Source organism: Lissotriton helveticus, chromosome 3_1 (assembly GCF_964261635.1).
Source record: "Lissotriton helveticus chromosome 3_1, aLisHel1.1, whole genome shotgun sequence".
Taxonomy (NCBI): Eukaryota; Metazoa; Chordata; class Amphibia; order Caudata; family Salamandridae; genus Lissotriton; species Lissotriton helveticus.
The window spans coordinates 784,999,808-785,022,658 of record NC_136061.1 but is presented as its reverse complement, the minus strand read 5'-3'; the positions used below and the strand labels follow the sequence as shown (position 1 = coordinate 785,022,658).

The 22,851-nt window shown below is 52.0% G+C and overlaps 1 protein-coding gene across 3 annotated transcripts in view; it reads right to left on the bottom strand.

Moving 5' to 3' along the window:
- PDE3B (phosphodiesterase 3B) overlaps nucleotides 1–22,851 on the bottom strand; it is a 1,530,363-nt gene that overhangs the window by 188,550 nt on the left and 1,318,962 nt on the right. For all 3 annotated transcript variants that reach the window (XM_078681018.1, XM_078681020.1, XM_078681019.1), the window contains one exon: nucleotides 7,478–7,681. In XM_078681018.1, coding sequence (XP_078537144.1) covers nucleotides 7,478–7,681 — 204 coding nt within the window. The remainder of the gene's footprint in view (nucleotides 1–7,477; nucleotides 7,682–22,851) is intronic.

Sequence of the window (22,851 nt, the reverse complement as noted above, 5' to 3'; positions counted from 1 at the left end):
CCCTAACTGTCGTCGCTGCAATAGTCGATACCTTTTTTCCAATGGTATCGAGTCGTCTCCCGTCTCTGTCCGTAGTAGTGGAGATCTGAGATGACGGATTCTTTGCTCTCTTTTGAGCTGCTTGCGAAATGACTGACTCCGTCTTGGCATGGCCGAGCAGGCAAGCAGGTGAAGAAGCTGGTGCCCTGTACTTCTTATCCACTTGCGGTAAAACCGCAGGTAAAGAATTTGGCGTGGCCATGATCTTTAGCCCTTCTTTCCAAATAAAGTCTATAATAGGAATAGACCAACTTTGCCTCTGAGACAAACTCTTAAAGTCGTACAGGAAACAATCGTCCTGTTTAGTCTCCATGGTAATGAGAAATCTTAGTTGCTTTGTCCATAATCCTATGGAAATTTGCAATATCCACCGGTGGCGACTCAGCCTTTGGTTGTTCATCCGGAGAAGGTGTGTCAGCTTGATAATCTTCATACTCCGACGAGTCAGTTTTATCTAATTCACCTTCTTCCTGAGCCTCCTCATCAGTATTCTCATCCTCCGTTTGGTTGTTGGTCACCGGTATTGATGGGGTATGCCCCGTTTCTTCTGCCATAGCAGGCATTGGATTCGGGGTCACTCGAGGCTGTGGAGAAGAGATTTGTGATTCGCCAGACTCTGAAGGTGGAAAACGGCGATAGTAATCGCTCAACATGTACTGTAAATTTTGGAAAAGTTCCATAGGCATCTGCATCCCTGGTGTTGGTGCAGTGTCCAACCTGGGTGGTTGTGTCACTTGCTCCTCTTCGTCCTGATCATTTACTAGTATAAGCAAGTCCGATGGACTCTTGGCTGCTTGGAATAATTCGTCACCAGAGTCCTCTACCTCAGAATCCAAGAGCCTGTCTGACATCGTTAGTGGCGACATAGATGTAGACTGGGATGGACGCTTTTGCAATAGAGCCGCAGTGGTGGCTGGAGATGGCAGCGGTATCACATTGCTTTTTGCTGACCAGACTTGGATATCTGTGCAAGATGACAGCTTTGGTGTTGCTGGATTCCCTTGAGCCACTGGAAAGTCTGTGTCTTGCGGCTTAGACTTCGTTGTCAGCGATGCACTCTTCGACGATAATTGCTCCGTCGACGACTGTGACTGTTTAGTCTTCGTCGACACGTTGGATTTCGTCGTCGACGACGGAATCGTCGACGGGACCATTTTCTTCGTCGACGGGGCCGTCGACGGAACTATCTTCTTCGTGGACGAGACCGTCGACGACGACTTCGTCGACGGGGTCGTCGACGGGGTCTTCCTCGTCGACGATGGGATCGTCGACGGCTGCTTCGTCGACGGTGTCGTCGTCGACGGTAAGGTCTTCTTCGTCGACGGTAAGGCCGTCGTCGACGGCAAGCTTCTTGTCGACGGAGGCTCGTCGACGGGAGGTGTAACTTTCTTCGTCGATGAGATGGGACGAATCTGGACATGAACAAAAGTTGGAGAGGACGCTGAGGACATCACCAAAGAGGGTTTCGGTGAGGAAAAGGTCATAGTAGAAGTCACTGCAGTGGCTGTCTGACAGGAAACCGGCAGAGAAGTCGCTGCCTTGGTTACAGGCCTCTGAGGTGACAATAAAGACTCAGTCTTTTTTTAATCTGGTGGACTCACAGATTTTTCAGAGGATTTCTTTGTTTTTGAGGTAGAAGGCTCAACAGCGTCCTGAGTGAGCTGGGCCTGCCTCCCCACCTTAGCCTTAGGAGAAGTCACCTTACTCTCAGCTATCCTTTTTCTAGATCCCATAGAAGACACTGAGGCCAAACTTCCTACCTCTGAGAGGGGGACATCCTTGTCTTTAATCCGCTGAATCCATAGCAGCAAGCGACCCTCTCTGTCCCTGAGGGTCTTTGAAGGAAAAGTGCGACAAATCTTGCACTCCTTAGCCTGATGATCAGGGTACAAGCAGTAGATGCAGAGAGTATGCGGATCCTCCTTGAACAGCCGTGCCTTTCCGCAGGATTCACAGGCCCTGAACAGGGACTTTGATTTAGACATGTTTGAAAGTGATAACGGTCAAAAGTAGAGAAAAAACTGAGCCGAGCTCAGAGAGACTCCCTATCACACGACGTGCGGTAAAAAATCTGACAGCCTGGGTCTCTGGGGAGAGTATTCTGGTGGGAGCTGTGGCCTGATTGGCTGCAGTTTGGTCTAAACATAATGACTTGGATAGTCACTAATGTGGAAGTTTTTTCCATGGTAGCTAGGGCTATTTTACTTCCTGGTTTAGTATAACTGTTATTTGCTATGTACAAATGGCATATTACTGCTTTTTTTATGTACCGTGGGACTCCTACTCCGACGACGGGGAATGATTTAGGCATGTGAATCTATGAAAGACACCCCTAATACTGGAGAACATCTTCTTTCCGAACTGTTCATACCTCTTGGATTTCTGATCTGGTGGTGCCGTCGGGAATATGGATGGGAGATAGAGGCCTGGATACCAGACTCTCGGGGTGGGGTGGGTGGACAAGAAACTAGGGTCGCCCGGAGCTGGGCGGTGGCGCCTAGCGACATTCCTATCTACAGGAGGGCCTGTAGTGGGCCTGGACCAAGTGCCCAACAGGACGTCTGTGAGAGCCTCATTAAATGGTAGTAGAGGCTCTGGGGAGCTTTCCTGCGGTTTAAGGACCTCTGTGAGGATGTTGGACCTCAACGTTGCGACGGGGAGCTCAAGAGCCAAGGCCTTGGCTTCCCTCATCTGCACCACACTATAAGCTGCCCCCTCCTCCGTAGCCACGGTAGGAGGGGAGACAAAACCAGTGTCTGGGAAGGTATCCAGGCCACTGGCTTCCCCTAGTTCCTGTGTCCAGTCCTCATATGACTGGCACTCACGTGCCAGAGGGTCCTCAGGCCCCCCCCCCCCAGTCTCCCTCGTCGTCCATGTCCTGAAATTCAGGGATAAAGGATGGACCCAGATCCTCGAAGAATTGCTCTTCGGTCGGCGCCGAATGCGGCGTTGAGCGACGCTGCTCCAACGTCGGATCCGGACCGAGGGTTGGACCAGGGACGGCGGCGGCCGAGGACGGCGCCAGGGGTGACACCCTAGGGGTTGACGCCGGCAGGGACGTAAGGTCGACCAGCGGTGACCCGGAACCGGATCCAGTGGGGCCTTGCGGCATCGGGACTGAAGTCACCGACGGCACCGGGGCCGAACCACCCGACGGCACCGGGGCCAAAGCACCCGGCCTTCTTGGGCTCCCAGTTGGGTCCGCTGGGCCCGAAGGCGCCGCGGAGCCCGACGGAGGAGAGCGACCTCATGGCCATGAGGAAGGCATCGATCTCCTCTGGCGTTGCGTTCTGCCCAGAGACCGGCGGGTATGGAGCAGGTCGCGACGCCTGCGGCTCCGGCGGAGCCGCATGGGCGGTGTCACCCGAACCCCCAGCCGCATCGCACGAGCATCGGAGGAGTCAGAAGAGCGATGTCGCCTCTTCGACTTCTTGTGCCTCTTACCTGAGGACGTGGAGCCTGACGAGTGGTGTCGACTCGCCGAGCTGTGATGACTCCGGCTCCGCGACCGGTCCCTCGACCTCCTTCCGGACCAGGACCTCGAGTGGCGCGGGGCCGACTGCCGGAGCTCGAGGCGCTTGCGGGACCGCTCCCGCCTAGCCTTCGACGTCAAGGCCCGGCAGTCGGGGCACGACTTGTCATCGTGGTCGGGCCCCAGACAATGTAGGCACCGGCGGTGGGGGTCGGTAACGGACATCAGTCAGTTGCAGTCGGCACAGGGCTTGAACCCGGGCATCCCTACCGGCACCGATGGAGTCGTAGACTCGAAACAGATCCAAAAAGGATCGAAAAAGTTTAGTCAAAAAGTGACTAGGGTACCACTTTCTCCGGACCTGCGCTTGCTAGCGCGGAAAAAAGAAGAACTGATGTCAGCGCGCGAGGACGGCGTCTAAGTACTCTGATGACGTCGTCCCTGCGCCAACGACGGCGACGACGGACGTGGAGCCGCAGACGCCTACCAACGCGCAGGGGTACTGCTATGCAAAATTTTCCAGATCCAGTCTGACGCCTGGGGATATTCTAAGGTAAGGAATCGAATACTAACCTGTTTCTTTCAGATACGGCTGTGTTCCAAGCCATGTCCCAAGCATTACCGGGTGTTTTCAGGCTGCTGGAAGGGGCAGCGGGGGTGGGGGGGGGGGGGAAATGCGGGAGAATAGCGGGGGGTAGTTAGTAGAATTCCACTAAACCTCCGCTCCTGACCGCGGCTCTTCTGCTCCTCAATGCACTTTGCTCAGTGTTTCAGTGGCTTCCGCGGCTCTCGCAGCACCCCAGTCTCTTTCGCCAGTCTCTCTCGCCTCTGCACCTTTTGACCACAAAGCCCTTAGCTCCAAGCCACAGTTCACGGTGCGTAGCACCACTCTTGTGGTTTTAACAGGCAACATTATAGTTATTCAGTTTTTTAAAACTGCTTTCTTTTGGAGTGACGTAGCGCTGCTACGCAACCTCTGAATTTTGCGGTGGAAATGAAAGCAGACTCACGAGAAAAGTAACTTTGCATTTCAAGGAGCATCCTTCTATTTAATGCCTTCGGTACAACGAGGAAGAGAGTCAGAATTGCATATGGCCTGCGGTTAGGGTGAAATGTAAAACGTATGCTATGTAACGATCTGTGTTTTGCTTCAGCAGACTGACCTTTTCCATGTATGGAACCGGGCACACAGATGAGCCCCGGAGTCGGTTTGATAGAGTAAAGATAAAATGCGTTAGTCTGCGAGAAAATGAAATCCAGGAGTCAGATCATGCACTCGCGCGTGAGGCGGCTTGACATGGGAAGAGAGAAGAAAGGGGAGGGGGGCTGCGATTACATCTGCTGTTGTCTGTCTTCCATGGGGTCTGGGAGGAAGGAATACAGACGGTGGTCAAGGGTGAGAAAAGATGAGGAGAGTGAATGCACAGGGGCTGGAACCATTTTCGAAGTGGTGGGTGCTGTCATCCAGAGCTTTAATTGAGCCAGGTCCTGCCGGTGCTCAGCACCAGCAGTTTTTAAAAGCAGGTGCAGTAAAGGGTCCCTATCGGGCTCTCCATTTTTAGAGTCAAGGTGAAAAAAAAACCTTAACTCTGCAATAGTACAACCCGTCACTGCCTTTGATGTAACTTTTAAGAGACTCGTTTTTTCAATTTCATATAGTGCAAACTTGGAGCGCTTTGCACCAGCTATATTACACAAGGGTATAATAATTTTTTGAATCATAGGGCGTCAGACTCGAACCTGTTTTCTCAGCATGAAGGTCAGCTGTTCCTTATGCCACAACTTTGCCCACAAGAGCGTCTAGCATTTTCAATATTCTATACAGCGAAGTGATAATTGTTGCTTATTTATCTTATGCAAATAATACAAATTGACAAAATCAATAGGCCCGGCTTGTTGTAGGTGTAATGTTACTTGTTGTGTTACATGTCTGGATAAATGGACAGAAGCAGCAAAATACCAGTGGGGTGGGACACTCTGCTAAGCACAGATTTTTAGCTTTAGTGTTTAAGCCCCGCCCTTAATTACAGTGGCCACGGCCCCTTGAGAGACGCCCAGTTTACTCATCCCACTTAAAACCCTGCTGCCATCAATCTTACATCACTGAAGTAATAGTGATTGTGAAAAATCCCAGCATAAGTAAAGCTGATTAAAGAATAAGTATAGCATATGACCCCCTGGTATTTCAGTAGTCAAGTAGTATAGTGGTAAAGGTGTTGTATGTAGCCTGCGGTGGGTTTCCACTGAACTGGCTGCCAAATTCGCACTGAGATGCACTTTTACTAATAAAACTATATTGGGGACAGAACATAATGTATGGAAATTGGGTTTCAGCAAATATCTATCATTTGAACATCATGAAGTAATAATAAGTCTTGATTGTTTTGATCGATATAGAAATGATCTAACTGATAAATGTTTAATTGTTTTGACAGTTCTTTTACAGGTATTTAAATGTGTTATGTTACAGAAAAGCTGACATACTGCAGCCTTTAATTCACACCAGCTAGATTGTCAGATAGTTCATTATACAAAATACCCGACAACCACACCCACAACCACACACACAACCAGACAACACAACCGCACCCACATCTAACCGCACCCACATCTAACCGCACCCACAACCACACCCAACCACACCCACAACCACACCCACAACCACACACACCCACAACCAGAACCACACACCCACAACCGCACCCACACCACCACACACCCACCCAACCACACACACAACCAGAACCACACACAACCAGAACCACCCACCACCACACCCACCCACACCCACACCCACCCGCAATCACACACACACCCAACCACACACACCCAACCACACACACACCCAACCACACACACACCCAACCACACACACACACACCTCCAAACACACACAACCAGAACCACACACCCACAACCACACCCACAACCACACCCACAACACACACAACCAGACAACACAACCGCACCCACATCTAACCGCACCCACAACCACACCCAACCACACCCGCAACCACACACACCCACAACCAGAACCACACACCCACAACCGCACCCACACCACCACACACACACACCCAACCACACACACAACCAGAACCACCCACCACCACACCCACCCACACCCACCCGCAATCACACACACCCAACCACACACACCCAACCACACACACACCCAACCACACACACACCCAACCACACACACACCCAACCACACACACACACACCTCCAAACACACACAACCAGAACCACACACCCACAACCACACCCACACCCACACACAACCACACCCACACACCACCACACACACCCACACACCACCACACACACAACCACACCAAGCGTTGGCATAGCCAATAGGTATCACCTTTGGGACCTTATAAGTGTTTAGCCACGCAACAGTTGATGTGGTTGCACCAAGGATATTGTGCGGCATAACTGAATACTTATTTATTTTAAGGTATAGCCTAACCAAACTAGCAGTTGCACTGCAAAATGTCTCGCATTTTAGAAACGTTATCCTATTGGCATTGTAAAACACAATACTTTTTATTTATGTGCACTTTGTACTTATAGTCGTTATTTGCAGGTTTTCGAAACACATAAAAGGCATTGCCATTTACAACACCAATAGCTCAAAACTTTGCAAATGCAAGACCTATTGCATTGCAAATACTTGTTCGGAAAGTGCTGCAGTGATCAAAGCACCAGAGGCCTACTCTGTCGGAAACCATTGGCTTCCCCAGCTCCGAGGCAGGGACCGGCAGATTGTCCCGCTTCTGCCAAACTCGAAATTACACTCCTACTGTATTGACGGTCCCTTGTTAAGAATGCAGATTGCCGATAACAACCGGAACACTAACAGTAGAGACACTTCTAATCATGTAAATTCATCTACAATAGAATTCGTCTATGATACGGATATTAAGATAACATAACTGTCTTTTGAAAGAGAGGATACTAACCTTGGCGTTAAACTCCGCAAGAAAATCAAAATGCTTCTTGAGGTCTGTGGCAAGAATTGCTTCAATGACCAAGAACCGAAATCGCTTAAACTCTACATGATCGAGGTTATTAAGAAAATTGTACTCTGGTTGAGACAGAAAAAGATTCCATGCAGAAGCAGCGTGATGATTTTCCAGGACGGATCTGTCATTGTACAGCACAGCCTTACAGAAAAAGAAAAAAAAACATGTTTTAAATTAAAGTAAACAGAAAAATAGACATTTAGTAGACGAACAAGTTAATTACCTTCGATAATGATGTATCTGTAAGAGATATGTAGTTATAGATTCTTTACCTTTAGAATTACCCCCAAGCGTCAGACTGGATCCGGAGAATTTTTTCGTACAAGTTCCCCTGCGCATCGGTAGGTGGCATCGGTAGACTCCGTGTATGTCGTCGACATCGTGGTCGCCAGGATGACATCGCGGGGTCTACTTAGGGTGTCTTAGGTCGTGTCAGAACGGCTGTCGACGCGCAGGGGCGGTGTGCCCCTGCGCGTCGACAGCCGTTCTGACACGACTTTCCACACCAGAAGCGCAGAGCCATCGAAGACACTGACCACTGGTGCAACAAACTACGACCCTGTAAGGGAGTCCCTAGGTCTAGAAGTCAATTTGCAGAACAGGGAGGATGGGTGGGATGGGGGCAGTGAGGAATCTATAACTAATATGTGTCTCTTACAGATAAATTGTTAACGTAGGTAACAAACTAGTTCATCTGAAAGAGACTATTAGTTATAGATTACTCACCTTAGAAAAGATACCCCAGCAATACCAACCCCGAAGGTGGGTCTGCAAACTAAGTTCACACCAGGATGTCCTGGAGAACAAAACAGCCAAAAATGCACTCTCTCTGGACTTGGCTGTCCAGGTAGTAATGCTTGGTGGACGTGTGCAAGGATGCCCACGTGGCTGCCTGGCAGATGTCAACCAGCGGAACTCCACATCCCAAAGCAGTAGTGGCTACCGTTGCCCTGGAGTGGGCGCATAGTCCTACCGGAGGTTCCTTTTTTGCCAAAGAATAGCAGATCTTAATGCATGAGACAACCCATCGAGAGATGGTACTTTGGGCTCTGACTGACCTTTCTTGGTATCCACATAACCCATGAAGACTTGATCGTCCGCCCGGAAGTCTTTAGCGCGGTCAAGGTATTACGACAGCGCATGTTTTGGGTCCAGACGGTGGAGTCTCTCCTCCTCTTTGGAAGGGTGCGGAGGTGGGAAGGAGGGCAATGAGATGGTCTGACCTATGTGGAAAGAGGTAACCACTTTGGGTAGAAAAGAGGGCCTAGTACGAAGAACCACTTTGTCCAGATGGAGAGCAAGAAAGGTAGGTTTAGGAGATAAAGCCTGAAGCTCACTCAGCCTGCGAGCAGAGGTGATGGCAAGCAAGAAAGTACTCTCCAAAGTAAGGAGATGAAGAGGACAATTATGTAGTGGCTCAAAGGGAGCACACTGAAGATAAGTGAGGACAAGATTTAAGCCCCACTGGAGCATTAGGAAAGGAGAAGGAGGATAGGGATGAGTAATGCCCTTCAGAAATCTGTTAACAATCGGGGACTTGAAAAGAGAAGGCTGATCAGGAAGGCAAAGAGAGGCCGAAATGTCTGAAAGATAGCCTTTAAGAGTGCCCAGAACAGGGCCCTGCTGGGCGAAAGAGAGAATGAAGAGGAGAACCTCTGAAAGAGGGGCAGAAAGGGGATTCACAGCTGTGCTGTGCACCATGCCACAAATGTGTTCCATCTACAGGCGTATACTGTTTAGTGGAGGGGCGCCTCGCTGCTAAGATAACATAACAGATTTCAGGAGAAAGGTTAAAATCAGTCAACTGTCGCTGCTCAATCTCCACGAAAGGAAGTAGAGGCTGGACAGTTTTGGTGGACGACTGTCCCCTGCTGTTGCGACAGAAGATCCTTCCGAAGAGGCAGTCTGATCAGAAGATCGATGGCCATGCTCAAGAGCTTGGGGTACCAGACTTTTCGTGCCCAGTCGGGAGCCATAAGAATGACTTGGACCCGGTTGCACTTGATCTTCGTCAGCACTCTGGGAAGAAGTGGTACAGGCGGAAAGGTGTACATGAGGCGGCAGTTCCACTCGCGACGAAAGGCATCGCAGAGCGAATGCCGCCTTGGAAACTCAAACATACAGCTGACATTGCATGTTCTCTTTGGTGGCGAATAGATCTAACCAAGGCTCCCCCAGTGCCGAAAGAGACCTTGCACCACCTCTGAGTTTAGACTCCATGCCATTATCCATCATGTACCGGAGGCTGAGGTCATCTGCCCTGGTGTTCAGGGAACCTGTCATCTGTTGAACCACCAGGGTCATGCTCCATGTCCAAAGGTGAATAGCCTCTTGACATAGGGTCCACGCCCTCAACCCGCCTTGTTTGGTACAGTACCACATGGCGGTGTTGTTGTCTGTGAACTCCTGCACTACTCTTATTCTGAAAGAAGGAAGGAAGGAATGTCTTCATTGCAAGACTAATCGCCCAGGAGCTCTAGAAATTTGATGTCAACCTCAGACTCTGCCGGAGACCAGAGGCCTCTGATCTCCACCTCTCCCTTGAAGCCGCCCCATCCCAGGAGTAATGCATTCATCACCACTGAGAACTATGGTTGGGGAAGGGAGAGGGATCTGCCCTTGACCCAATTACAGTTTGTGAGCCACCACTGCAACTGACTTGCAGTCCCCTCTGAGATCAGGATGACATCCGAAAGATTTTCCTGATGCTGTGCCCACCGGAACTTCAGGTCCCACTGCAGAGCATGCATACGCCATCTGGCATGATCTACCAGTAGGATGCAGGAGGCCATGAGGCCCAGCAGCGTTAGGGTCATTCTCACAGAAATCCGGGATAGAGACTTAATCATCGGTACTACAGCCCAAATATCCCGGGCTCGCTGCTCAAGAGGATAAGCTCGAAACTGTACTGTATCCAGAACTGCGATGAAAAGGTGCTTCTGAAAGGGAATCAGGTGTGACTTCTGCACGTTGATAGTGGACCCCAGCGAATGCAGGAGGTCTGCTGTAGTCTGGTGGTGAGAGACGACAGCCAGGGGTGAGCCCGCCATAACAGCCAGTCGTCAAGATAGGAGAAGACGGGAACCCCTGATCTGCGCTGATGAGCTGCGACCATCACCATCACTTTCGTGAACATCCAAGGGGCGCTGGTAAGACCAAAGGGGAGCACGGTAAACTGAAAACGCCTGTGGCCATAGGTAACACCCGTAGGCAGGAAAGACGGGGATATGAAAATAAGCATCCTGCCAGTCCAACACTACCATCCAGTCTCCAGGGTTGAGGGCAGACAAGACCAGATCTAAGGTTAACCTTTTGAACTTCTCCCTCCGGAAGGAAGCGGTTGACGTCCCTGAGGTCTAAGATAGGACGCAGGCCTTTGTCCTTCTTGGGTACTGTAGGTCTAGGCCTTTTTGGTTAAAGTTCCCTAAACATTTTGCTTTCCCCCTAGACCGTTTTCCTGACATAGAATAGCCAACTTGGATGCTGTGGGTACTCTGCCACTGCTGATCAGTGACAAAGTACCAGAGTTCCCTGTTTAAAATGTAATTGGGATTGGTTGGCCAAGATTGGTATGGTTGCTTTACTAGTAAAAGTCCCTAATGATGTGCACTGTGTGTGCAAGGGCTAGTAATGCAAGGGGGCGCAACCACTTGTCAATCAATCATAGCATTTATAAAGCGCACTACATACCCATGAGGGTCTCAAGGCGCTGGGGGGGAGGGGGAGGTTGGGGGGAGGGGGGAGCTGCTACTGATCGAAGAACCAGGACTTGAGAAGTCTCCTAAAGGGTAGAAGGTCTTCAGTCTCCCGCAGGAGGATGGGGAGGGTGTTCCATGTCTTGGCGGTGAGGTGGGAAAATGATCTGACGTCGGCGGTCACTCTTCGGATGCAGGGGACGGTGGAGAGGGCGCGGTCAGCGGAGCTGAGCTGGTGGGTGGGGATGTTGAGGCTGAGTCGGCTGTTGAGGTACGCTGGTCCGGTGTTGTGGAGTGGCTTGTGGGCGTGGGTGAGGAGTTTGAAGGTTATCCTCTTGTTGATGGGGAGCCAGTGCAGGTCTCTCAGGTGGGGTGTGATGTGGCTGCGGCAAGGGATGTTGAGGTTCAGGCGTGCAGAGGCGTTCTAGATACGTTGGAGCAGTGTCAGGAGTTTGACCAGGGTTCCTGCGTAGAATGGGTTTCCGTAGTACCGTCTACTAATGAGGAGGGCCTGGGTGACAGTCTTTCTCGTTTCGGTGGAGATCCACTTGAAGATCCTGCGAAGCATGCAGAGGGTGTTGAAGCAGGACGACGTTGACCTGCTTCGTCATGGAAAGGGTAGAGTCGCGGATGACCCCTAGGTTGCGTGCGTGGTCAGTAGGTGTAGGGGGTACTCCTAGTGCAGTCGGCCACCAGGAGTTGTCTCAGGCCGAGGGGGTGGATACGAGGATGAGGACCTCCATCTTGTCCGAGTTCAGCTTTAGTTGGCTGTTTCTCATCCAGTTGGCGATGGCCTTCATTCCTTTGTGGAGGTTGGTTTTGGTGGTGTGGGGGTTTTTGGTGAGGGAGAGGATCAGCTGGGTGTCGTCGCCGTAGATGATGTTGAGGTTGTGCCGTTGTGCGATGTGGGCGAACGGTGCCATGTAGACGTTGAACAGCGTTGGGCTGAGGGATGAGCCCTGAGGTACGCCGCAGATAATCCTGGTGGCTTCGGATTGGAAGGGGGGGAGGCGGACGCTCTGTGTTCTGCTGGAGAGGAAGGAGGTGGTCCAGTTCAGGGTCTTCTCTTGGAATCTGGCGCCGTAGAGGCAGGTCCAAGAGGATGAGGGCCGTGGTTTTCTCCGTTGTCTAGCAGGGTCCTGATGTCATCGGTGGTGGCGATGAGGGCAGTTTCAGTGCTGTGGTTGCTTCGGAACCCGGACTGGGACGGGTCCAGGATGCTGTTCTCCTCGAGGAAGCTGGTCAGTTGTTTGTTGACTGCCTTTTCGATGACCTTTGCAGGGAACGGAGCAGGGAGATGGGTCGGAGGTTCTTGAGGTCCGTGAGGTTCGCCTTGGGTTTCTTGAGTAAGGCGTTGATTTCTGCGTGCTTCCAGCTCTCCAGGAAGGTTGCTGTCTCGGAGATGTTGCTTTCCGGAAATGGGGTGCGATGGTGCTGCTAGCTTTGTTGAATATGTTGTGCGGGCAGGGGTCTTCCGGGGATCCGGAGTGGATGGTGCTCATGATCTTGATAGTGTCGTCGTCGTCGATGTTGGTCAAGGAGAGCAGGCGGTTGCGGCGGGTGGTGGTCGTGGGAGCGGGGGTCTCAGTGGTTGCCGTGGTGGTGACAGCGTTGAAGCTGTGGATGTCTGCGGTCTTGCGATGGAAGAGGGTAGCCAGCAAGTCGCACAGGTCTTGTGAGGGTGGGATGTCTTTGGTTTTGGAGCTGGGGTTGGAGAGTTCCTTCACGATGTTGAAGAGCTCTTTGCTGTTGTGTGCGTTGTTGTCTAGGCGGTCTTTGAAGGAGCTCCTTTTGGCGGATCTGTTTTTTTCGAGTTTTCGGCAGGTGCGCTTGGAGGCCTGGAGGTCTTCGGTGAACCAGCTGGCTTTCTTGCTGGTGTGGGTGTTCGAGGGCTTCTTGAGCGGGCGACGGTGTTTGGCGCAGTCATTGATCCACTGTCTGAGGTTACGGGGTGCGGCGTCTGGGTCGGACGGGTCTGTGGGTGGGCTCTGGGCGAGGGTGGTGGTTAGCTGGTCTTCGGTGACTTTGCACCAGCAGCTGCGAGGCATCTGCTGGGTGCGGTGGTGCATGGTGGGTTTCCGGAAGGTGAAGTGGATGCAACGGTGGTCGGTCCAGTGGAGTTCGGTGGTGTGGTTGAAAAGGACGTGGGAACTTGCTGAGAAGATGGGGTCAAGCGTGTGGCCGGGGGAGTGGGTGGGTGTTGTGACGAGTTGTCTGAGCCCAAGGGTGGCAAGTTTGTCGATCAGAGTGGAAGAGTTGTAGTTGTCGTTCTCGAGGTGGAAGTTCAGGTCCCCGAGAAAGATGTAGTCCGTGGAGGCTAGGGCGTGTGTGCTGATGAGGTCGGCAATGGAGTCGCTGAACTGCGGTCAGGGTCCGGGGGGGTCTGTAGACGAGGGTACCTGTGAGGGTGGTGTCGGGGTCGGTGTGGATCTGGAAGTGCAGGTATTCGGGGGTGCTGAGGGTGTTGTCGGTGTATGTAGAGATTTTCAGGGTGTTCCTGTGAATGATGGCGATGCCTCCTCCTACTCCGTTGGTGCAGTCCTTGCGGTAATCTTGTAGCCGTTCGGGAAGGCTGTGGTGATGTCGGGAGCCGAGGAGGGGTTCAGCCAGGTCTCCGCCAGGAAGGCGACGTCTGGGGTGTTGGAGTCCAGTAGGTCCCAGAGTTCCACAGCGTGTTTGCGTGCGGAGCAGGTGTTGAGGAGGATGCATCCACGGTGGTTGGGTTCTTTGGTAGGTGGGCTGGCAGGCCGGATGCTGGTGAAGCTGCAGTTCTGGCAAGAGAAGGGTCCTTGGGTGCGCTTCGGGGCGGCCTGGCAGCAGGTGTGTGATTGTCCGGCGTTGAGTGCGTGGAGGGTGCTGGAGTCGTAGGAGAGGCGGGCATTGTGGCTTCCGCGGGGGCCAGGGGTCCGGGCGCTGGCGCAGTCTAGGCGCGGACGGGCTTGCCTTAGGCGCGCCAGCGGTGGGGCAGCTGTGCAGCCTCCATATGAGGGGGTGTGGGAGGGAGGAGCGGCTGGAAAGGCGGGAGTGGGCGGCGAATGGGAGATCAGGAGGGCGGGGCTGCAGGGGACGCAGCAGTGTGAAAAAACGAAGGGGGGAGCGAGCGGGGGATACAGAAGTCAAAGTGGGGAGCACAGAGGGGGAAAATACAATAATGCTAACAGTCTACAAGGGAGAAAGAACACAATGATGCAAACAGAATTTAAGAGGACAGAACAGGGAGAAATCCACCAGTCAGGTAAAACGGGCACAGAGTCAGAAAAACCGGGCACAGACCAATGCGAGCGGCAGCAGCGGCACACAGGAGGCGTGTGGTGGTGAGGGGAGCGACCAGCCTGGTGACAGGCCTGACTTTCCCATTTACATACACATGTGGCACCCTTGGGGTAGGTGCCAGGTAACCCCTGGGCAAGGTGCAGTGTAGGTAAAAGGAAGAACATAAACTGAGGTGTGTGTTGTGTTCTGACAGCGAAAACTCTCCATTTCGTTTTTCACTGCTGAAAGGTCATTCTGCCCATGGGATAGAATGGGGTAGGCTGGGTGTTGTGTTTGTTAGCCTAGTTTCCTGTCAGATTATAATGGAGAGTTGAAGTTTAGTATGTATGGACTCACAGTGTCAAAATGCATCTTTTTGTGAAGGTAGTTTTGTCAGTGTGTGTTTATAAACCACTCTTTTAGAAAGTGGCTGAGTTTTGTGCTCTGAGCATTTCTGTGTCTCTCTGAAATGTGGATTGTCTTTCTGGAATCGAAAGGTGAGAGGAGCTGGGAGAGGTCTTGACCCAGGGAGGGGTTGAGATGGCACCAGGCTGCCCAGCATCTGGAGAGTAGGGGGAGGAGAAGCCAGGGAGGTGAAAAGGCCTGGACTGGTGCTATTAATCAATTGACCCATCTCCTGCTGAGTGATTAAGAATCCAGACCTCCAGTATCAAAGAGAGATGTGACACTGGGAGGGAGACAGCCAGAACTGATTTAGGGAGGGGTCATGGACCCCTGAGCACATACAAACTTCAAAGACAGTAAGGGGTATAACTATGAGAGCTGAAGCCCCTGAACGTTGGAATGAAACAGATATGGTTTGAGATTGAAAAGGCTTGGACCCATTCTGTGCTCAAGAGGAACCTCTGCTAAAGAAGGAACAACTGAAGAGACTGCTGTGGATAGGCCAATCCTTGCTTCGGGATCTGGGGCTGGTCTGCAATTTGCTGTTCTAACTAAGGAAGAGGTTGTTGGGACTGTGCTTGGAGGCGCTGGGTCCCCCTGCTTGAAAAAACCTGCTTTGTGCTGTGTCTTGTAACCCCAAGGGCCCAAGGTGAGCTGGCTCCCTGTTTGGAAATACAGGATCATAAAAGTTTCCGGAGAAGTCCTAAGCAATGCAGTGTGCTCGTGCTTTTTGTCGCTTGAGACCCTCAGAAGTTGTGCCTTGTGATCGCTGGCATGCAGGTGTAAGCTAAGTCTCAGATGCGCACAGTGTGTGTCGTGGTGCAGGCCAAGGCGTTGGTGAGGAGCGTCTGGTCACGGTGTGCACAGGGAGACAAGGCGAAGCTTGGACGCGCAAGGGTGCGTGTCGTGGCACAGCCTGGGTGTTGGCGAAGGGCGCCTGGGCCTCGTGTGCACCAAAGGAAGAAATGAGACTCGGATATGCAGTGTGTGTGTCGTGGTGCAGCCAGGGTATTGGTGAGGAGCGCCTGGACATCGTTTACAAAAGTGAGTCTCGGACGCGCTGGGTGCGTGTGGTGGTGCAGGCTGGGTGTTGGTGAAGAGCGCATGGGCCTCGTGTGCACCAAAGGAAGAAATGAGACTCGGATATGCAGTGTGCGTGTCGTGGTGCAGCCAGGGCATTGGGTGAGGAGCGCCTGTACATCGTATGCACCAATGGAAGAAGTGAGTCTCGGATGCGCAAGGGTGCGTGTCATGGTGCGGCCCGGTGTCGGTGAAGAGCGGCAGGGCCTCGTAGGCACCAAAAAAAGAAGTGAGTCTCCGACGTGCAAGAGCACCTGGACATGGTGTGCACCCAAAGAAGTGAGATTCAGAAGCGCAAGATTGCGTGTCGTGGTGCAGCCAGGGAGTTTGTGAAGAGCGCCTGGACATTGTGTGCACCAGGAGAAGAGGAGAGGCTCGAAAGCGCAGGGTGCGTATTGAGGTGCAAGCGGAGCGTTGGTGAAGAGCGCCGGATCGTCGTGAGCACCAGAGAAGAGGAGAGTCTCGGACGCATGGTGGGCATGTAGAAGTGCAACTTGAGGTGCTGGTGAGGAGTGCCTGGTTAGGGTGCACACTGAATTAAGTAAAGTCTTCACAGTGCTGAGGGCGGGTCTTGATGTGGACTGAGACGCCAAGTCATTGGGGCCCTCGGAGTCAATCAGCAGCAGTCCGGATCAGTCGCTACTGAAGAGCTAAGCCGCCGGCCCGAGTCCGCCACCTTCCATGATGGAGTTCTGGATCAAGGCCCAAATCGCTGACGTCTGGGAGGACAGTGGGACCAGGTAATGTGGATAAATATGGGGTGGGGTGCGGGCCCGGAGGAACACTCTCTCGGCGTCCCGCTTCTGTCAGCTGCACGAGCCGTGGCTTCAGCTCGGATCCCGGCCCTGCTGATCCAAGACGGGGCAGTACTGGGGCCGGAGTGGGAAGCAGTACATTTGATCCATAGTGAGGGCACTGTTAACGAAGCACATAAAACTGTTGTATTACACTTTGCATTAATGCTGCTAACAAACAATCGAACTGTCGTACGACACCTGATCTCATTTGTACCCGACAGACTTTATGCTTGGTGCACTACACACAGCGGTATTTTCTCCCTTGCATTATTTCTTCAGTGCACCATATCGGAGTATAACGGGGCACAGAGTATTATTTCTTCATTGCACCATACAGGATTGTAGCGTGACGCATTGCTTTGTTTCCTCCTAGTTCAGGGCAAGCTGGTGGTGATACGCATTGCATTTCTCCTTCAATTGCAAATTACATGACTGTGGCACTACGTATGGCATTGTTTCTCTGTTGCACAGTATAAGGGAATATCGTTACGCATTGCAGTATTATTTACTTTTGCAACTTGTGTGATTCTAGCAATAAGACTTGCCTAACCTTTTGGAAAACGGTTAGACGTAAGCTTAACTGTTGGTTAGAAGCGGTGGTTGGGATTAGAACCTACCAACGCACCGAAAAGAATACTATCAATTCCTATATGCTGATTTTGTGTTGTGTGGTGTGGTCGTATCATATCATTTCTTATATAAAGATTATACTCATTTTATCAATACTCGTGTGGAGTCTATTTGTGATGACATCATGGGGTTACTGTGAGCATGGTTGCACATACTGAACACTCGTGCCTTGGCGATAAGCCTGGCTGCTCGTGCCAAGCTACTAAGGGGTGAGCAGGGCTATCTCAGACGGTGTCCTTACTTAGCCTAACGTTGAAGCTAGGGGTCGGGGATGCACGTCTCCAGCATTTGGTGGCGGCAGTAAGCAACAAGGACCTCCACTTCCAACAGGTACCAGGGAGTAGCAACCACCGACTTCTGGCACCGGGACTCATTCGATAGCTCCCTTGGCCAAGAGAACCGTAACTTCCTAGCGGAGAAGGGCCAAGTGATCCTCCGACAGGCGATGGAATGTTGGTGGCATGGAGGGAGTGGTAATCTCGAAGGGGAGGGAGTAGCCCCATCGGACAATCTGCAAAACCCACCTGTCCAACATAATTTTCTGCCAGTGGGGGAGGATGGCGGATCCTGCCGCCCACTGGCAACTGGTGGCGCTGAAAGGTCGGACTGGGAAGGTTGGGAGACTGCTGCAGGGGGGTGCAGGTTCCCACATCCCCAGCCATGCATAGGCTGGATAGGTTGCAGGGCCCTGTGGCTGTGGGAACAACGTTGTGGGGCACCCCTTTGGTAGCCACGAAAGGGGCAAAACGCAGACTGCACAGGACGAGAGGTGGCAGCAAGCGAGGCCCAATGATCTGGCCATAGCCCTAGAGTCCTTTAAGCGCTCGAACCATTGTCCACCTTGTCACCAAACAGGCGACGGCCATCAAAGGCCATGTCCAAATGAGTGGATTGGAAATCCCCAGAGAAGCCAGACTTTCTCAGCCAGGCGTAGCGCCTCAGGGCAACCAACGTGAAAACAATCCTACCCAGCGAGTCAGTGGTATCCAGCCCACACCGGATGGTGAACTTAACTGCGTCTCGACCCTCAGCAACAGTGCGGGCACTGTGGCAGCACTTGCGCAACCGTATCCCACAGTGTGTGCGTGTGTGTGTGTGTGTGTGTGTGTGTGTGTAACGGCCGAAGAGACATGCAGTGTTCACAGACCGCAGTCTGAAGCTGGCAGAAGAAAACATCTTCTCAAGGTGGTCCAGCTTCTTGAATTCCCTATCTGATGGAGTAGTAGGGAATACACGTTTTGAGGATGAGGCTTGGACCACTGAGCTCTCAGGGGTAGGGTGTTGGCAGAGAAAAAGTGGGTCGCCAGGGGCCGGGAGATGGCGTCGGGCAATCATCCTGTCCACAGGAGCCCCTGTGCTGGGCTAGGACCAAGTATCCAGAAGGATGTCAATGAGAGTCTCATTCAAAGGCAGCGTGGGCTCTGAAGAGGCTGCAGCTGGCTGAAGCACCCAAGTCAGGAGGTTAGTCCTGACAGCCACCATAGGAAGCTCGAGGCTCAAGGCCTCAGTCGCCCTAATCAACACTACAGCGTAGGAAGCTCCCTCCTCTGTAGCCACGGTAGGGGGAGAAAGCATACCAATGTCTGGGGAGGTATCCAGACCACTGGCATCACCCAACTCCTCTTGCACGTCCGGCTCCTGAAGTTGGTCTGCTAGAGGGTAAACAGACCCCTCCCAGTCCTCCTCACCCTCCTCTGGCTGCCACTCAGGGCGGTAGGAAATGCCAGGGTTTAACAGCGGTGTCCAAGTCCGCGGTCGAAGCTAGTTGGGGGTGCAACTGATGTCAGGGGTGTTGTCACTGGAATTGGCGCCGGGGAAGGTACTGTGAGGTCGATCGGCACCGATCCAGGCATGGATCTTTGAGGGCCCTGCGATGCTGAGGCCGGAGCCGCCGCCATCCAAGGCCCAGGGCCCCCAGCCAAGTCTGTGGGGCCCAAAGGTGCGCCTGCACAGTCAGGCTGCCCTAAGATGCTGTGTAGCGCTTTGTAAAAAGCACAAAGCTGGACCGGGGACGCTCCGGCTCTGGGAAAAGAAGGGACGCATGGAGCAGTCCCAGCGGACTCCAAAAGAGCCGGGGAGCGACGACGCTCAGGGTCCCGCATCGCATCGTCCGACAGACGGGGAGAAGGTGATGAGCGACTGTTGGACTTGGTACTTTTTGCAGGGTCATCCCTGAGCTTTTTGCCTTCCTCCTATATTTTTTCTGACCTGTTGTTGGCTATTTTATGAATCTGGGCACTTTACCACTGCTGATCAGTGCTAAAGTGCATATGCTCTCCCTACTGTAAATGAATGTAATAATTGGTGATTCCATTATTGACTATTTGGTTTACTTCTCAGACCCTAGTACAGTGCACTGAGTGTGCCCAGGGCATGGAAATCGAAATGCTGCTAGTGGGCTTGCAGCACTGGTTGTGCCACCCACAGAAACAGCCTTGTAAAACGTGTCTAAGGTCCGCCATTGCAGAGCCTCCGTGCAGTCTGGTACTGTCATGCTGACTGGGCAAGTGCACCCATTTGCCAGTGCCTAAACCTTCCCTTTTCATCATATTAGTCACCCCTATAGTAGGCCCACGGGAAGGGTGCGTTGTAAGTAAAAGGTAGGACAAGCCCTGATGTTTGTGGCATGTCCTAATAGTGAATTACAGCCATTTTCGTTTTCCACTATTGCAAGGCTACTGGTTCTCCATTGGCCAGAATGGGCTGCTATATTATTACATGTTTATAATCCTAGCAGACTCAGAGAACATTGTAGAAATTCGAGTTTAGTATGCCTGGACTCAGAATAATAAAATACATCTTTTAGTGAAGTTTATTTTAATATTTTGTATTTGCAAATACCACTTTTAGAAAGTAGGTATGTGCTTGCCTAACCATTTAAGCCTGGCTCTGCGAGGTTGTGTATTCCTTGTCTGGAGTGACAGGGCTGGGGGATTCCAGGACACAGAATGAGTCCGCCCAGTGGTGAATATGGATATCTGCATCTAGATGGGAGGGAGGAGTTGCACCTGGGACCTGAATAGGACTGTGCCTGCCCCCCACAGTGCTGGCTCCACCCCGTGGTGCGCCTGATGTCTCTGCCCTGCACACTGAAAGAAGAGAAGGAAGACTGTCAACAAAGTGCTCCAGGACTGTACTTGCCTTCCACAATGCTGGCTCTACCTCCTGTGGGGCGTCTGATGTGCCTGCCCTACACTGTGAAAGGAAAGGATAAGTCTGGTAAACAGAGTGCCTCAGAACTGGATTTGACTGACACAGGCCCCTTTCCACTCAGAGAACAAAGAATTTTGGGGTATAAGTATTGGGACCCTGATCCCAAGAAATTAGATCACTTCTGGACTTACAAGACGAAACCTCTGCTGAGGAGAGGAACCTGAAGAAACTGAGGAAAGGCTATTCCCAAGCAGAAGTGCTGCTTGAGGGATTGGCCTACAGTGGTTACCTGACTGCCAAAGAGAGGAGAAAGAACTTTGTGTACTTTACTTTCAACTTGTGAAAAGATCTCCAAGGGCTTGGAAGAGAGCTCGCCCCCTGACCGAAGTCCCAGGACCAGTGGACTTCACCAGCCTTTGTGAATTGCTGCTGGAAACGTTGTTTCACGGGCTACAGAGGCAGGGAGCTGTGACCGACTCATGACCGGCCCGGTGTCATGTAGGTACCGCATCAAGCAGCGTCCGCCTCGAACAACGCAAGCTCTGAGCTCACCGACTCTGTCCTGACGCCGTCACCGAGCCGTTGCCTGCACCGCGACTGGTGGACACCACGACGTGCAACGCCACGCTACACCGACTCGTAGCGACGCGGTCACTGCTGCTGACTTCGAGTCCTGAGAACGCGCCGGAGTTGGGCACCGCCTCGCACGCTTTGCGACGCACTGCCCAACTCGCACCGCTATCCGGATTGATCGACGCCTGCTCCCGAACTCCAGCTCTGTCGCCGCACCGCAAGCACCGAAACGAAGCACCGTCTCTCCCTGCAACGCACGCCTTGGATCTACCAACTGTCAACGGGCCGCTGCCTGCACCGCATCGAGGGACAACGCGTCCTGCAACGCTTCCTTTCTGCACCGCAACGAACACCAGAATCCGCTCGCAAATCCGTGCCGGCCGCCTCAAGTAAAATGTAGTGTGACTGAGTCTGTCGACATTTGAGTGGGCCCGTACTGACCCGGTCTACTGGATTTGCTAGACTCCAATATTTCAACAGCGCTGTGGCCGGACCAGGCTCGGCAGTCCACTCTGTGCCTGTACCGACTTGCACAGAACCTTGATTTAAGCCCTTTAACCAGAACTCTTGAAATCTAATAGTACAGTGAATTATTTTTGTCGTTTATTGGTCTTGTGGTAACTCTATATAAAATATACTTATTTTTTATATAAAACCTTGTGTGGTGTCCATTTGTAGTGTTGTCACTGGGTAACTGTATGTGGTCACAAATGCTTAACTTACAATGGCTGAGAGTTATTTTAGGAGTGTAATCCCCTTATCCTGACTAGAGGAGAGGGTCCCTATTTGTCACAAGTACCTACCTGTGCCAACTAGAAACCCCCAATTCTAACAGCGACAATGCTTCTTCGCCTTCTTTTTATGCTTCAACTTACCAGTGGAGTGCGAAGAGTTTGAGGGTAAATGGTGGTGACTCCGCGACCTTCTCCTCGACAGGCACAGAGTGGACTGCCGAGCCTCCAAAAGCTTTCGGGACAGTTCCAGCAAAGACTTCAGGTTCATGGTCTTCGCTGGAGCTGAGAGGGCCCGGCAGTCGGAGCAGGACTTCGAGTCGTGGTCGCACTCCAGGCACTAGAGACACACGAGGTGCGAATCAGTGACCTACATCAACGTGTGACAGGTGTCACAGGGTTTGAAACCGGGCCGACGGCAGGACATCCCTCGTGCACCATTAGTCAAAAACTCAAAAAGATGTTGACAAAAGTTGAAAAAGCGTTAGTCAAAAAGTGACTAAGGGGCACGCTCTGTCGGGATCTGCACTGGCTGGCATGAAAAAAGAAATTACTGACATTAGCGCGCAGGGGAGGCATCTAAGTAGACACTGCAACATCATCACAGGTGACCACAATGCCTAACCCGGAGTTGACTAACGCCACCTACCGACGCGCAGGGGTACTGCTAAGAAAATGTTTATCCGGATCCAGTCTGGCACCTGGGGGTAATTCTATGGTAAGGAATCTCTAACTAATAGTTTCTTTCAGATACATTTTACATGCATAACTTTCCAATGGGACAAGATAGATAAATGAAGTTTAGGTTTCCTGAACTCAGAATTTAAAACTACATATTTTAGTAATGAGGATTTTTATTTTATGTGTTTGTAAATATCACTTTTAGACAGAGGGAATTTTCGTGCTTAACCATCCTGTGTGTCTCTGCCTGTTTGTGTATTCACTGTCTGGGTTTGGACTAACAGGAGCTGAGGAGGTGCATTCACACTAGACAG